We start from the raw sequence: 14,621 nt of genomic DNA, 5'->3' as shown, positions 1-14,621 counted from the left end.
TACATATTTTACTAGTTTTCAGTTCTGAGCAGAAATGTGCAAAATACCACTGGGAGCGATCCAGAACTGAGAAGGAGAGTGGGCGAGATGACCTAACAGATCTTTCCAGCCTCTGAATTTGAAAGCTACAGTGAAGTCATGCAGGGCTTTGTAACTATTGAAATTTGTGATTTGTGGCTGTCTTCGTGTTGCGGAATGAATCAGCAGCGAAATGTCAATGTTCTCTAGATTTTCAATTCTCCATAGTTCTGCCATTTATTTTAACTTTTAAGGTTTTACTCTTCATTGTGAAACCTTTAAAAATTGAAAGCATTTCTGTTGTTATTATCAGATAAATTAATTTCCCCACACCTTTAGTTTCTGAGGAAATAGAAATTCTTTCACTGCTACGGTCAAACACGTTACTATTTTAATGCTCTGATACTTCCCCGCCCCAACCCCCCCGCTGGTGCTTGAAATGTATTGAATTTTTATTGACATTTAGGAAAAAATGTGGCTATTGATTTCTCAGTAGCAGTTAAACAGAGTATTTCAGATTGATATTCTAAATTTTGAGTAGTTGTGGTTCTGCTGCGGTCAGTGCTTTTTGGCTGAGTACATAGCCTCTGTGGCTTGGGTTCGGAGAAGAAGCAGTAAAACAGGCAGACCGCAATGCACAGCTTAACTTCAAAACATTTAGCTCTCAGAAGGTGAGACCTCAGATAAGCTAGGTTTTAACACCTTGTTGATTCCCTTAATTTATTACTTGATTTCCTGTTGGTGCCCATTTGCTGATGGTGCCCGTGAGCCTTACTGTTGCCTGAACACTGTAAAAATATGGACTGAAGAGGTGGTCCTGGCCCAGAGAGCTTCAAATCTGAGTATGAACTGAAGTGTAAAGGGAAGACAAAGATAAAGAGACATGAAGGAGGAAGAGGCAGCGATCCAAGTGCCGTAGCCTTCGTCACCAGGAAGACAAGTGTTTTGGCAACAGGAACTTTTAAAGAGAAGGAAGTAAACAGAGAATGGGGCTTTTTGAGGACGATTCTTCCCTTGGCTGATCATCAGCAGCATGGGAAATAGGCTTGTTGGTATCCTTGTTTAAAAACTTGAGCTCGAGGCAGAAGGTCCCATTCCCTGGGTGCTAGTGAGACATAAATCTTGCTAGATCTTTGTCATACAAGTGTGAGATAAACAAGTTTGAACAAGAAGATAGATGAGATAATATTCGAGAGAAGAGCTAGTCAATGGAAAATTGCAAGATATGATTAAAATACAGAAAAGGACAACAGTCTTCACAGCTATTCTGGGTGGCTAAGAATAAGGTAAATTTGCATGTACAAAGGATAGAGAAAATAAAGTTGTAATGGTTAACACAGAAGATTGTGAGACAGGAGAACAGATTCTCAATGGGTAGACAGGAGAGGCAGTGTGTGATATAAAAGGATGTGCAAAAACGTGGGTGTGCTTTGGATTTGTGGTTAGAGATCAGAGTTAGAAATATATAGATAAGTGTATCCCTGTGGGGATGCTTCAGGAAATGCAGACTTCCTGCGTCCATTAAGGATGTACTAACTTGCTGTCTCTCCAGAAATGTCCAGTTATGTGGCTTTGGAAGTGGATATTTTTGGTCATATATTTTCCCTGTACCATAAGGCTCATTTTCTCTCTTTTCTCATGTTAGATTCATCTATATTTGTTCTGCATGATGTCACTATTTAATGATTGTACTGGCACGATATGGCAGAATTCCTTTTTTCCCTTAGGACTGAACTTCTCAAGCCTTCTGTGTGTCAATTGTTTGCTCTGCAGTTCAGAAGCAATGAAAACATGGGGCCTCTCACTTAAAACTGAAGCAGCAGTCTTAAGAAAATGCTCTCTTCAGTGATGATAAACCAAAATCCACATTCATCACTGCAGACTTGCAAAGAATCTTGTTTCTATCTGGGTCAGTATTTGCTTGAATGTTTTTGCGTTTGTTCTGAGTACAGTAATGCCCTTTTCATGTTATGTTCTCTGGCAACATTTGAGAGTCTCTCTTGCAGACAAAAATGTTCACTGTAAGTTACACAGGTACATGTTTACCTTCCTAGATGTACTTGTGGTCTGCTCTGCTTCAAATGAGAGCAGTGTCACTTGACATTCCAGAATGGCTGCATCTCTGCAGTTCTACTGAAGTGCTGTACTCTGCACACTCAGAAAATATTTGCTTCCTCTCCAGGTTTCTTTTAGTGTCTTTTGCTTTTTTAATAATGGAGCAATATTCAGGGAGTTTAAGAAAATCCTGTGTACACATAGTCAGGGCAGGAGGGAAGGGAGGACTTAAATTCCTCTGCTAAATTGCTTGAAAATTACATGCTGGACACTAATCCTTCTCCTTTAGGCCTATGGAAGTTGGGTGGATGGTGTTTAGAATACTATATTTGAGATTATAGAGTGACACTTCCCTTTGACATGTGTCAATAGTAGTAAATAGATACCATCCTATATAAAAATATTTCTACAAAGCTTATACTTTGATCAGAACATTTTTTAATTCATCATTCTTCAAATACACTTGCTAATTCTACTATTGCAGAAGAAATGTGGAGAAGTAGGATCATTTTGAGAGGCTTGGGGAAGAAATGGCTTATTTTAGGGTTTTTGACAGGACTCAAGTAAGAAAACAACCCCAAGGTAAATACCAAGAGACAGACAGTTTTGTTGATTTGAGAGAGACAAGATATGTGCAGAAAGCCTCTTCAGGAAAAATTATTCAGGATCATTTGTTTTACTTTGCATTTTCTTTCCTTAAATTGGTATGGACTTGCTTCTACACTAGTGGTGAGGAAAGGCAGTACAAAGACACTGTATGGATGAATCGTTTCCTAAAAGTTTGGCAGATAGAGATTAGGTTTTCCTTGTAGAAGATCCTCCATAACCTTTTTCTGCTGTACAAGGTGTGCGTTTGACTTCCTTCAAATTTTTGTTTCCTTCTAAAATTATCTCTCTGAAGATTTGGAACTACTTGAAGGTTGTAATAAAGGAACATGTAGTGCAGTAACACTATGTACATGTAATGTAGTTAGATATTTTTGTTTTACTTCAATGTCCTGTTTTTTTCCCCCAATTGTATTATAAAAATGCTACCAAAGCCCTAGATATATCTGTTCATAGTGTGTGCATACACATGTGTAGTAGGGCTCTTGACTTTGGACATCAAACATTTGAGGGAAGTACAGTCGCTATGTAGGACCATCCTGTCACGTGAGATGCTGTCTCAGCTGGAGTCATATCCGCTCTACTGCAAGGGATAGCTTCTGTAGCTACCATTGAATATCTGAAATACTGAGGCACTGCACTTCCTCAACCTAATTCTGTAGAAAACTAATGTTACCAGATGTCAAATCACATCTTTCTGATGAGCTGTAGCAGAGCTGACTAACTCATCTCCTCCTAGACAAGTATCCACAGGTCAGCCTAATAGCATGAGGCATGTGCAGGATACCTGCCAGCCTCTGCTGCAGGGTATCGTTAGGGCATGAGGCAACAAATAGTACAAGGACAAAGATCACTGAAAATATTTGTAGGAGGCACCTTCTGTGGTTCAGGAGCTGAACGTTGCATGCAGAATTTCATCACAAACAGGATCCTGTTCTTTCTTTCTATAAAGGCAAAATGTTTTTTTCCTGTTTAAAAAAAAAAAATTTTATATATATATATACACATGCATACATATATATATAAAAAACTCAACAATCTAAGCATGGTATTAGCTAGGACAGTCCCAATCTCAACCTTAGTTTGATTAGCCCTGTTCTCTTCCCCCTTCCCACTGCCCCTGCCTCCTACCCGAACAATTCACATAACTATTCAGATTTAAATAATCAAAATGTACCTTCAAAGGCTGTATATCCCCTAAAACACAAGAAGGCAACAGCAGTGAAATGGTGATTCAAACAGAAACTTGGCTTGCCAGCAGTCTGCAAAAGCCTCTTTGACCCCCTCATCGCTGCAGGAAGCTTTCGGCATGAGCCCCTCCTAGGTCTCTCCGAGGAGGGTGGTTCTCAGTGTCTGAAAGGTCACCCCATTGCGGTACGGTGGGAGCCGGAGGAGAGGATGTTGCTGCATCCTTCACCTTGTGAAGACTCAATAACACCCGCATTTTGAGTGAGTGTGTGCTGTCTGCAAGGTCTCAAAAGAGCACAGCAATTTGTGTGTGTAAACCGGAGAGAGATGCTGAGGGAGAAACGGTCCCTGGCTGGTGCTGTTTCAAAGTATTTAGGAATGATAGCTATATAAAAATAGCTGCTGAGAAATAGAAGTTAATGTGGTTCAACAACCAATCTTTGCCTTTATTTAAGAAAGCAAAAGACCTGTTCCACAAAGCTGCAGAAAAAAATCTGCTGAATTTAGTGAATTTTAAATTGGGGTCACCACTTTTTCAGACATTTGTTCTTGGAAGAGTCCATCAAGATAACTTTAGATGTTATTTCATTAGCTATTCGCTCATTTCACAACATCTGGCTTCTGTCTTAGCCAAAGTACTAGCCAACAGAGCTCTGAAAACATATTCTCCTGAAGACTTTTGTTTGTTTTCTCTGTCATTGTTGGGGTTTTGGGGGCGCAGGGTATTTGTGAATAGATAACGGAAGCTCCTACTTATTAATTGCATCTAATGAACATGTTTTCATGAAACTGCCTCAGCTGAGGCATGAAAAAGCAGTTCTTAAGGTGTAGTATGGCTACAATCATTCCTGATAGATTCTCTGTTGGCTTTTATTTAAGGGTTATTGTCTTAAGCCCTTAAAAACCAAAACAACAAACCAAACAAACCCCCCAGGTAACCCCTGTCGCCCCGGAAAAACCCAAACTTTTCTAACTCCATTTCAGTGTGATCCCAGTGCTGTAACCATTTAGGGTGGTCTACAAAGAGAATCGGAAAACATTTCAGAGCCCCTGTTACAGGAACTAAATAAGCAGTAGGCACTTGAACTAATACGACTTTAACACCATAAAAGCACTGACGTTTTCTAACTTTGTTCTCTGAACTTAGTGCGTTTCATTCTCTCTTTACCATAATCAAAATTTGATGTGCATTCTTTCTTAAATGGCATCTGATGTGGTATCTCTCTTCAGCTCTTTGTGGTTTCCTGTTTTTCGTACACAGATGAAAGTATTAAACTTCACATTTTATCATTTATTACTTTCTCAATATAAGCCTCCAAGTAACAAGTAGATTTCTTTGCACTTACAAATGTAGTAAATGCCTGATGCGGTGGAAATACAGAAGCATGTCTTTAGTGTTGTACTTCAAATTACTACTTGTTTTAATGTAGATTAACTCCATAATATTTATTATGCAGGACCAACTTAATACAGTTGGTTGGTCTATTTTTTTTTCCCACAGTACTGTACTACCAAGTAATGTACAATTCTGCATAAGAAAACAGAGAAACTAGGATAAAATATTTTGTCTCTTATAAAAATAAGGCAATGTGGAATAATAAAAATTGCAAGAACTATTGATAAGTTTGAGACCTGTGTCTTTTATCATTTTAGCAGTTATTAATAAAATATTACTATGAATGTGTGAGATCTTGTTAAATCTTGAAAATAGATATTAGTTAATAATTATGTGTTGGTTATATTTTGGTTAATTAAAATATTTTTAAAATATCTTATAATCTGTTGTCAATGTGAGGCAGAACTTTTTAAAGAGGTGTTACGGCTTTGCAAAATTCAGATTTGACCCTGATTACATGAGAAGAAGAATTACTATTATTGAACAATTTGTCATAGTTTTGAGAGTGATAAAATACAACACTTTCAAGTGATCAGCCTCATGTCAGGTTCCAAATGCAAGCCCTTGATTGGCAAAATAACTAATCTATATTATCTTTGACTATGCAAATAGAAACTGAATTTGACAGAACAGGGCTTTATATTAGAGGGGATAATTTTAATTTGCTTCTGTTCCGATTTCCCACCTTTTCCCACATTCACTACTGTCTGAAAATACTCCGCATCCTGAAAAAATGTGTGAAGCTAAAGATCTGAGAAATTGTGTCTTCTAATATTCATGTAACCATCATGGGCTGTGACAGGCTTGGACCAGTATCAGTGGTAGATGGTTGATTGCTATCATGTTACTTGACCAGCGTTTATGAGATTTAGCTATAAAAAATGTCATCACAGTAGATAATAACCTGATGCTTATCATTCTGAGAAGAGAGGCTGTGAAGAAAGGAATTCTTTACCAAGCACAGAGCTGGTCCGTTACGTTATCTTTGAGAGGGTGTGGGTTGGTTGGTACACCTGCTTGGTTGGATATTTCAGTTTCTGCAGTGTTCTTTTTGTTCTCCTCCTAAGGAAGCTTGAATATTTATCACTGTAAAAGAAATGACACTTTGTTTGACCGTGTTTAAAGGAAGGCAAACCATTCTTTCATTTGCTTAGCCTGCTTTCAGAAAACTTTATTATTATTTTTTTTGTCTGTAAAGAAACCAAATTAATGTTACACTTCTTTAGAAGTCCAGTTCTGATGTCTAAGTAAGGTATCAAATCTTAAATATATAGTTTTATTAAATTTACTATTTCCACCCCTTTCACAGAACTATAGTGCCATGGAAAGTGTTCAGGCAGTGCCTTCATGAAGTTCATCAGATAAGCTCTGGTTTGGAAGCAATGGCTCTTAAATCTACAATTGACTTGACCTGCAATGACTACATTTCAATTTTTGAATTTGATATCTTCACTAGATTATTTCAGGTAAGATTTGAAAATTTTAGATACTTGTATGCATTTGAGAAGCTTAGTGCACTGAGGTGAGTACCTGTGGGTCAAGGAAGCAGATTTGTTGGGAAAACTGAAACACTAGAATTCAGAAATGTGCGTGTTTTTTTTTTAGTCCTTCAGAGATGTTTGGGGCATCAACACCTACATCTGAAAAAGTGAAAACATGCAGCAACACCTGCTTCATTTCTGCGTATATTTAGTATGATTACAATATCTTTGTGTTTGCTGCTTACTTATTTTTCACTATTCTTAAGTGCATTCCTAGAAATATAGACCTTTAGGTACTTACCTAAGTTTTACTTGTGTTTTCACTATGCTTTTGTATCTGTGTATACTTATATGAAGTGTTTCTACAAACGTAATGAAAGTCGCATATGACTTTTTTTTTTAGGCTAAATGTAGGCCTAACTTTCTTTTCTTTATTAACATATTTTTGCCATTAGCGCTCTGCTCTTTATTTACAATGAGGAACTATCTTTGGCAATAACATCGATTGTATTATTGTTAATAGGTAATATTTATCTGAAACAAACTTGTATGTATGTTACATGCCTCTGTTAACCTTGTATCCCTTCTACAGAACACACTTGAAGTATTTTAGTCAATATAGAAGGCTGTGCTGGTTTGCATCCATATTGGATGTACTGATTCTGAATTTGTCACTTTGGATATTTCTTTTGTATATAGGAATCTTTGGGGTATACAACCATTTATTTGATTGTTTACTTTCTTTACCCCGTACAGTAATAAACTGGTGCACAGCCTCAAGTTGTGCCAGAGGAAGCTTAGATTAGATATTAGGAAAAATTTCTTCACCAAAAGGGTTGTCAAGGACTGGAAGAGGCTGCCCAGGGAAGAAGTTGAGTCCCCATCCCTGGAGGTATTTAAAAGACATGTAGATGTGGCACTTAAGACCATGGTTTAGTGGTGGACTTGACTGTGTTAAGTTAACGGTTGGACGATCTTAAAGGTCTTTTCCAACCTAAATGATTCTATGATTATTCTTTAACCTGTTGGAGATATATGCAAAATACCAATTTTATGTCAAAGCCTGGACCATATGTTTGTTCTGTCTTCCATGTTATTCTGTGGTAATCTCTGTTTAGCTTTCTTGGTTTTGCTGTTATGGGAAAGGGTGCCATTACGAAGTTGATATTAAGATTTGACAGGAGGTGATTAATGGTTTTAGTTTACAGAGTTTCGATTCTGATCATCTCTTCTCCGTTCTGAGTCAAAACTGTATCACAGTTGAAAATGTTATGGTGTAAGTAATCTTGCTGTTTAATTTAACCACAAACATTGGTCACTTATTAAAACACACACAGGTTATGGAGGTTTGAACAAAACTTTGGGGGTACTCTTCGATGAAATAACAAACTAGAGAATATAGATCATTGTACTTTATGCTGCTTTAGCAAAATCCCCCTAAGCTTTGCCCTTTATGCGGAGCTTGATATGATCAAGCATTCCTGTCTGAATGTTGCTGCCTTGGGATCAGTTTCTACTCTGTCAAAGTTTTTCCCTTTTATTCAGTATTTGGCAAACTAATATAGTGTTCAGGTTAGTAATCAAGCCCAGATCTTGATCTCAGACTTGACTGCAAAATATCTGAGGCCCATTGGCTGCAACATATATCACTATGAAATGCATTTATTTAATGTGCCCTTCTGTAGGATTTTTGTCCCCTAACCATTCCGCTTATGAATAATAACAGGGTTTGGGTTTTTTGTTTTGTTTTGTTTTAATCTGTACATCAAATATTAAATGAGAAGTTAGTGATCTGAGAAGTAACAGTTTGTTCTGACCCTATGTGAGGTCCTATAGATTGCATTAAATTCAGGACAGAAGCCTCAGGTGAGATTTATTTTCCTTGTTCTATAAACCAATGAATATCTGTTTGCATTAGGTTCTTTGCAAGGCTGTTGCTGATTTGATTCATTGCCATGCCTTGTGCTAGAAAAAGGGGGTCAGCAGTACTGATACACATAAGGAGAGAAGACTGGTTAGGATTAACTTTTAATTTAACAAAGAAGCAGACAGAGAATTTTTGCCAAACAGATTACCAGCTGGTGCAGTGGCTGCGTAGCTGTTGAAGTGAACTTGCCCTGAACTTGGTCTGAGAACCTCTCCCAGAGGTTACATTTTACTTCTCTCCTTTTTTAACGGATTCTGTAACTATGCGTGCATACACCCACGGAGAGAAAATCCCAATAGTTTAAGTAATCAAAATACTGTTTTGCCAACTGTGGGTTGTGTTGCAGAAAAGCTACATTTATAATGATGGTTATTCACAGAAGAAAGCAAGAGTGCTTTTTATGGAGATCCTGTAAAAGTGAAGTTGCTCCCCCTGCCTCCCTGCTATAGGCATGCACAGCTATAAGTGCTGTCTTCTCTGACCATAGATAAAGTTAGTGCAGCAGACTATGTAGATGCTTTGAAGGAAAGGAACTTCATTCTGTCACTGTTAACATGTTCAGTTAAGGTGTCCTTTTATGCAAAAGCACTTCCATAGAAAAGAAAGTCTACAAATCTTTTCCCGTTTAACATTTGTGCTTTCGTAGTACTTTATGTTGGTATGCAGAAGGCAAGCTATGAGCTCTTGCCCTTTTGATGTTTCAGTTGCACTGTCACATCATTTTCTAGGTATAGCAGTAGTGTGATGTGAGAGTCTGATCATTTGAGGAAGATACCGTCTACCGTCAACTTAGAAGCTTGATGGTTGGTGATCAACCAGGGAATACGCACGCTACTTGAATTTATTTTATAATGCCTTTATATTACCATGGTCCAACAAAGCATCAAAGTACTGAGTGTTTGGTCATTGGTTTTGATTTACATGCATGCACTTGAGTAACACAACAGGAGAAAGAATGCTGTGTTTTTGTGAAGGAAGTGTCGGTGTTGGTGTGGTGAAAGAGGATGAGTCAACTCCCTTCTTTCTCTAGTTAGGGCAACTAAAATTTTTCATGTGATGAAGGCTCCTGGCATCCATCTTTGGTGAGGGTGCAGAGAGGAGCTGGCAAGATGCGATGTTGCATCTAGGACTGTGGGTTGGGTTTTTTTTTCTCCTTCCTTTTCTACAAATTTGAACGCTTGAGGTTTCTTATGGTCTCCATACTGAATTCTTACTGTTCTATTTCATGTGTCTGGTTTGAAGAGGTATCAATTTTAAAATAAGACAGGTGTTCATCCATGTTTAAGTAGTGGTTAGGGTTTGCCTGGGAAATGTGTCATAATCTCAAGCAGAACTGTTAGGATACTCTGCTCCAGTGTGTTGCACAGGCATTTCATCTCTGCCTTACTAACCCTTAGAAGTCCTTTGAAAGGGCGTTGCAGGGCACACAAGAACACAAGCCTCTTCTCTTGTCTTGCTTATCTTCACCTGCCTTGATCTTTTGACAAATACATATAAAATTTCCAAACTATTCAGAGGCAGTTTCTTGTCTCTCCAAATACTGGCAATGAACACTTAATATTTTTGTATTAATCCACTATGTAAAAAATCATCCTTCATTTTCAGTAAAGGACTGTTCTGTGTTCTTCAGAGCGACAGCGTACCAGGCATGTTTCACTGAGTTTTCTGAAGTGTTTGCTATTCAGGTCAGCAAAGACTGTGATGAAGTGCAGTCAATATTTGTTTTGTTTTCTGGCTGTAATACCATTATGGTAACTGAAGAAATCAAGTGGTAGAGAATTAGAAAAGGAATGACAGCTCAAATTAGTGGCTTTATTAGGCTTCATTTGTTAGTATTACTTATCATTAGCTATGAAGGTGCCTCAGGACCTCTCAAAAATAGGCTTAACTGTGTTTTTATTAAACCATCATGGAGCCATATTCTCCAGGACCTAACTAAACATGATGTTTAATGTTTTATGTAACTACAAATAGGAGATCCCTTAAACTCAAAGTCTTCAAAATCTTTATCCAAAAATGTAACTTCATGTTCTTGAGATTATTCTTTTGAAGGAACCCTTGTAGCAAAGCTGGGCATATAGGACAGTCTTTTGTACTATTTAGACCTTAACTGAAAGCACGTATTTTTCAGCTGAAGCTAAAACACTATAGGTCTCTGGCAAATTGTCTTATGTTTTATTAGAAATATGTAAGTACCTGGCTGCATCTGTTTAATTGTTTGTCTTCTCTTTTTAGCCGTGGGGTTCAATCTTAAGGAATTGGAACTTCTTAGCTGTGACGCATCCTGGATATATGGCATTCCTGACATATGATGAAGTGAAAGCAAGGCTGCAAAAATATAGCACTAAGCCTGGGAGGTAAGAGGTTTTGCTGGTTGTTGCTTTCCCAGTAAACTTGCTGTCTCAGAAGCTATGTAATTATTCTAGGCTCATACTTCTGTATTGCGTGATACTTACACTCGCTGCAATACTGAAGGAGTGAATTTTTGGCTTTTTTTTTCCTTTTTTGTAACAGAGTGAGTCAGAGAAGTAGTAGGTGGGGGTTTTTTATATACTTGTGATTTGATTTGTATCAAAATGTATTTTTAAAAATAGTTTCATACTAAAGCTCAGAACACCACATTCAAAAAAATTTTATGACATAAGAATTTTGTAACCGTGATCTGGTGTTTATGCCATAATTCTACAGTGCTATGAAGCAAAAAAATAATGTATTAGCACACGGAAGTCTAAATAAGCACAAATAAACAGGAAAAAAAGTTGAGATTACATTGCTTTTCCTTTCTTCTGAATTAGGTACCACAAGCAATGCGTTCTTGAAAAACATTTGAAAATATAATTTGCTTTTCAAAATTTGCATTGAATTGTTGCTTTAGTAAAGTAAGAATCATCCTAACGTCTTCCATGGTAGCATATTTAAATTATGAATTTAATCAGTGTTTATATGTTCCTTTTATGTTCTTTTTTTTTTTTTGCCAGTAATGATTCTATATCACAAACTCTGCACCTAGAAAAGGAGTCTGTCAGGTTAAACATTTTGAAGTGTAGAGTTTTAAATAATTTCTGTGTAATGCTCTACATACTGAATTAGTCAAACTGAACGTTTACCATTTATGCCACTTCTGCTGTCCTGTTTTTTCTTCACTCAGATTGGAGAAATAAAAATTCATTGGTGGCTTTCATCCTGTATTAGTTAACTTTTATTTTGCTTTACCTTTTATTTTGTTTTACCTTTCAGTTATGAAGCTTTTTTCCCTAATGTCTAGTTGTCTAACTTTGCTGCAGGCTCACATGTATACATTGTTAAAAGTGCATAATTTTGAAACTTGTTAGAGAAGTCTATCAAGAGCTATACCCATATTCTGTATTTTGTTTCTCTTGATTTTTAGCAAACTATATACTATATCTTGTTATGTTACCTGACTGGTCAAGTGTATATAGACAAGGATCTTGTGGTTCCCATAGAATAACATTAATTTTTAGCTTGGCACTCATGAACACTGCTACAGAAGTCATATAACTAGGTTGATTTTGAGAGTGGTTGATATACTTAGTATTTTCTCAACTATTGCTTCTGATTCTGTGATTATAAAAGAGAAGTAATAGAGAAATTATCCAAAGTTGCCTTTAAGTTCCTTGTAAATAGAGAGTTAGTTTTAAGATAACTTTTATTGCATATCGGACAATGACTTTCTGAATTGCATAGGTGAAATACTGGAGTGTGAGAGAGGAGATAGGAAGTGAAATTGCTTCTTTAGTCTGTCTAAAACACCCTGGAAATACAAGATTGTGTTCAAATGAATAGTTACTACTTCAATGTAATGTTGGCCCTATTGAAGGTTGTAAGACCTATGCCAAACTTCAGGGAGGCTAAGATTTCTCATTTTAAACAGTTTGGAAGGAAATAAAATACTGATGTATAATTAAGAAAAGCTGCTGTCTAATTCAATATTGAATTTGTGGTATTTCACTGTGGGATGCTATTCTGAGTGAGGTTTTTGCATATGAGATGGTGTCTGACATGAAAGGGACTAGAGTTTTTAGTAAGAAGAACAAAACGTGCCTGATACTATTGCCTATAGGCTTCCTTTTCCTCCTGCTGTGCTCTCTGACTACATTATGTGTGCTCCCAGCTATCATCTGTAACACACAGAAGCATTTAAATTTAAGTCCACTTGGGTTGGTATTATCTGGTATTTTCTGAAGTAGAAGTGATACTTCTTCTGTCCTGTTCACCTCCTCTGGTACACACAAAATTAACATTGCTAGTAGAGCAGATTTTATTATTCCTCGTTCACATTTCTGTTGCAACTAAAGATGTTTTATATTTCCCCATTCATTCATTCAGGTTATTGGCCTGTGTATGCACAAAAGGTATATGTTGTAGCAATAGAGACTTGATAACATAATACACTGCTCTTGAGAAGGTTTATGGGCATGTCTAAAGGTATGTAATAGAACTATGCATAGTGAATGTGCAACTTTCACTTTGAGAACTAAAAAGCAAGCAAATGAAAAGTTGGGGGTAGGGTGCTACTGTTACCTTATGTCTGTCCATGAGGAGCTGACAGCGTAGAAGACGCAGGTTTATTTAAGGTTATACAATGAACACATGGCAGAATTGGGAATCTGACCCAGATCTTCAGAGACCTAATTCTGTGTTCTTAACCAGAGGCCATCCTCGCTCTCTTCACTTGTTTTGCGGAACTCTGATTAACACTGACTTTTTATTCATCCTATTTTTATCAAGCTACATTTTCAGACTGAGTTGCACTCGCTTGGGACAGTGGGCCATTGGATATGTGACTGGTGATGGGAACATATTGCAGACCATACCTCACAATAAGCCTCTGTTTCAAGCTTTGATTGATGGCAGCCGGGAAGGATTGTAAGTACAAATTCCTATAGTCACCATAGGTATGAAACCCTGATTTCCTTGTTCTTCTAAAGCTTATATGGGTAGTTATTAAAGATCTTTAAAGCAGAGAATCTGGATGTGGTGTTCAGCATTCCTTCGGAGTTTAAGGACCATCCCTTTTATTCAGTTGAAAAACACTTGCTTCCAGCTAATTCCATTAACCAAAGTTAAGGAAAGTTAACCAAAGCCATATCTCATAGCAGATAAATTCCAGGAGAAAATAAAATCAGGCAACTGTCACATTGATTCTCCCTCCCCCAAAGTCCCAAATGCACTTAAGCTTATTGAACAATTACTACTGCCAGTTACTCATGTGTCTAACTCTGGACCATGATTTGAAAGCCATGTAATTGCTTTTTTATATATTGTGCAGCCAGGACATTTTCCAGGTTCTAATACTTTACTGAAAAGATTTATAATTATAAAAGAATCTAAGTTTATAGGGAGTAGTAGTACATTTTTACTAGGTTGGCTGAAGTAACAGACAAATTTTTGGTGTCAGAAACTTTTCACTGGGAGACATGTTTTGATATATCCACATGATTCAATGAAAAAACAAAACAAAAAACCCATGGGAAAATTGATCAACCTTCAAAAAAAGATTGAGAAACCCTTTAAAATCTTGCAATTTTTCTCAGTCCTGCACAGTTCAGTCATTGTTTTTCAGGTATGATGATTTCATACATGTAATAAAAACCACACTTATTATTGGTAGTGTTTCTACTTGACAAAAACTGAGCAAACAAAAACTAGAGCTGAGAATATTTAATGCAGAATGAAGTATTTGTACCCTATGTAAATACACCTTTCTCACAGTGTGACTTAACACAATGACTTTCGAGACACTGTTTCCAAGTTAGAGGTAACATAAATCTGAATATAGAACAACTTAGAGTATCTGTAATGTCATTTAACCCATGATTAATTTCCCACAGGATTGAAATGCTCCCACCAGTTCTTGCTTAAATGCCAGTCTACATCTTGAATTCTCACTGTAGGTGCTTGTCATAATATATGTGGTTTTAAATACGTC

The 14,621-nt window shown here is 37.0% G+C and overlaps 1 protein-coding gene across 1 annotated transcript in view; it reads left to right on the top strand.

Annotated features, from left to right (window-relative positions):
• CBLB (Cbl proto-oncogene B, E3 ubiquitin protein ligase) overlaps positions 1 to 14,621 on the top strand; it is a gene marked incomplete at its 3' end in the record, with an annotated part of 107,533 nt that overhangs the window by 73,850 nt on the left and 19,062 nt on the right. Inside the window, 3 exon segments of the mRNA XM_009695472.1 lie at positions 6,573 to 6,729; positions 10,907 to 11,028; positions 13,421 to 13,558. Coding sequence (XP_009693774.1) covers positions 6,573 to 6,729; positions 10,907 to 11,028; positions 13,421 to 13,558 — 417 coding nt within the window.

This window comes from Cariama cristata, unplaced genomic scaffold (assembly GCF_000690535.1).
Source record: "Cariama cristata isolate BGI_N322 unplaced genomic scaffold, ASM69053v1 scaffold322, whole genome shotgun sequence".
Lineage (NCBI taxonomy): Eukaryota > Metazoa > Chordata > Aves > Cariamiformes > Cariamidae > Cariama > Cariama cristata.
Note: the sequence above shows the minus strand (reverse complement) of the source record. Positions and strands in the feature narration are given on the sequence as shown.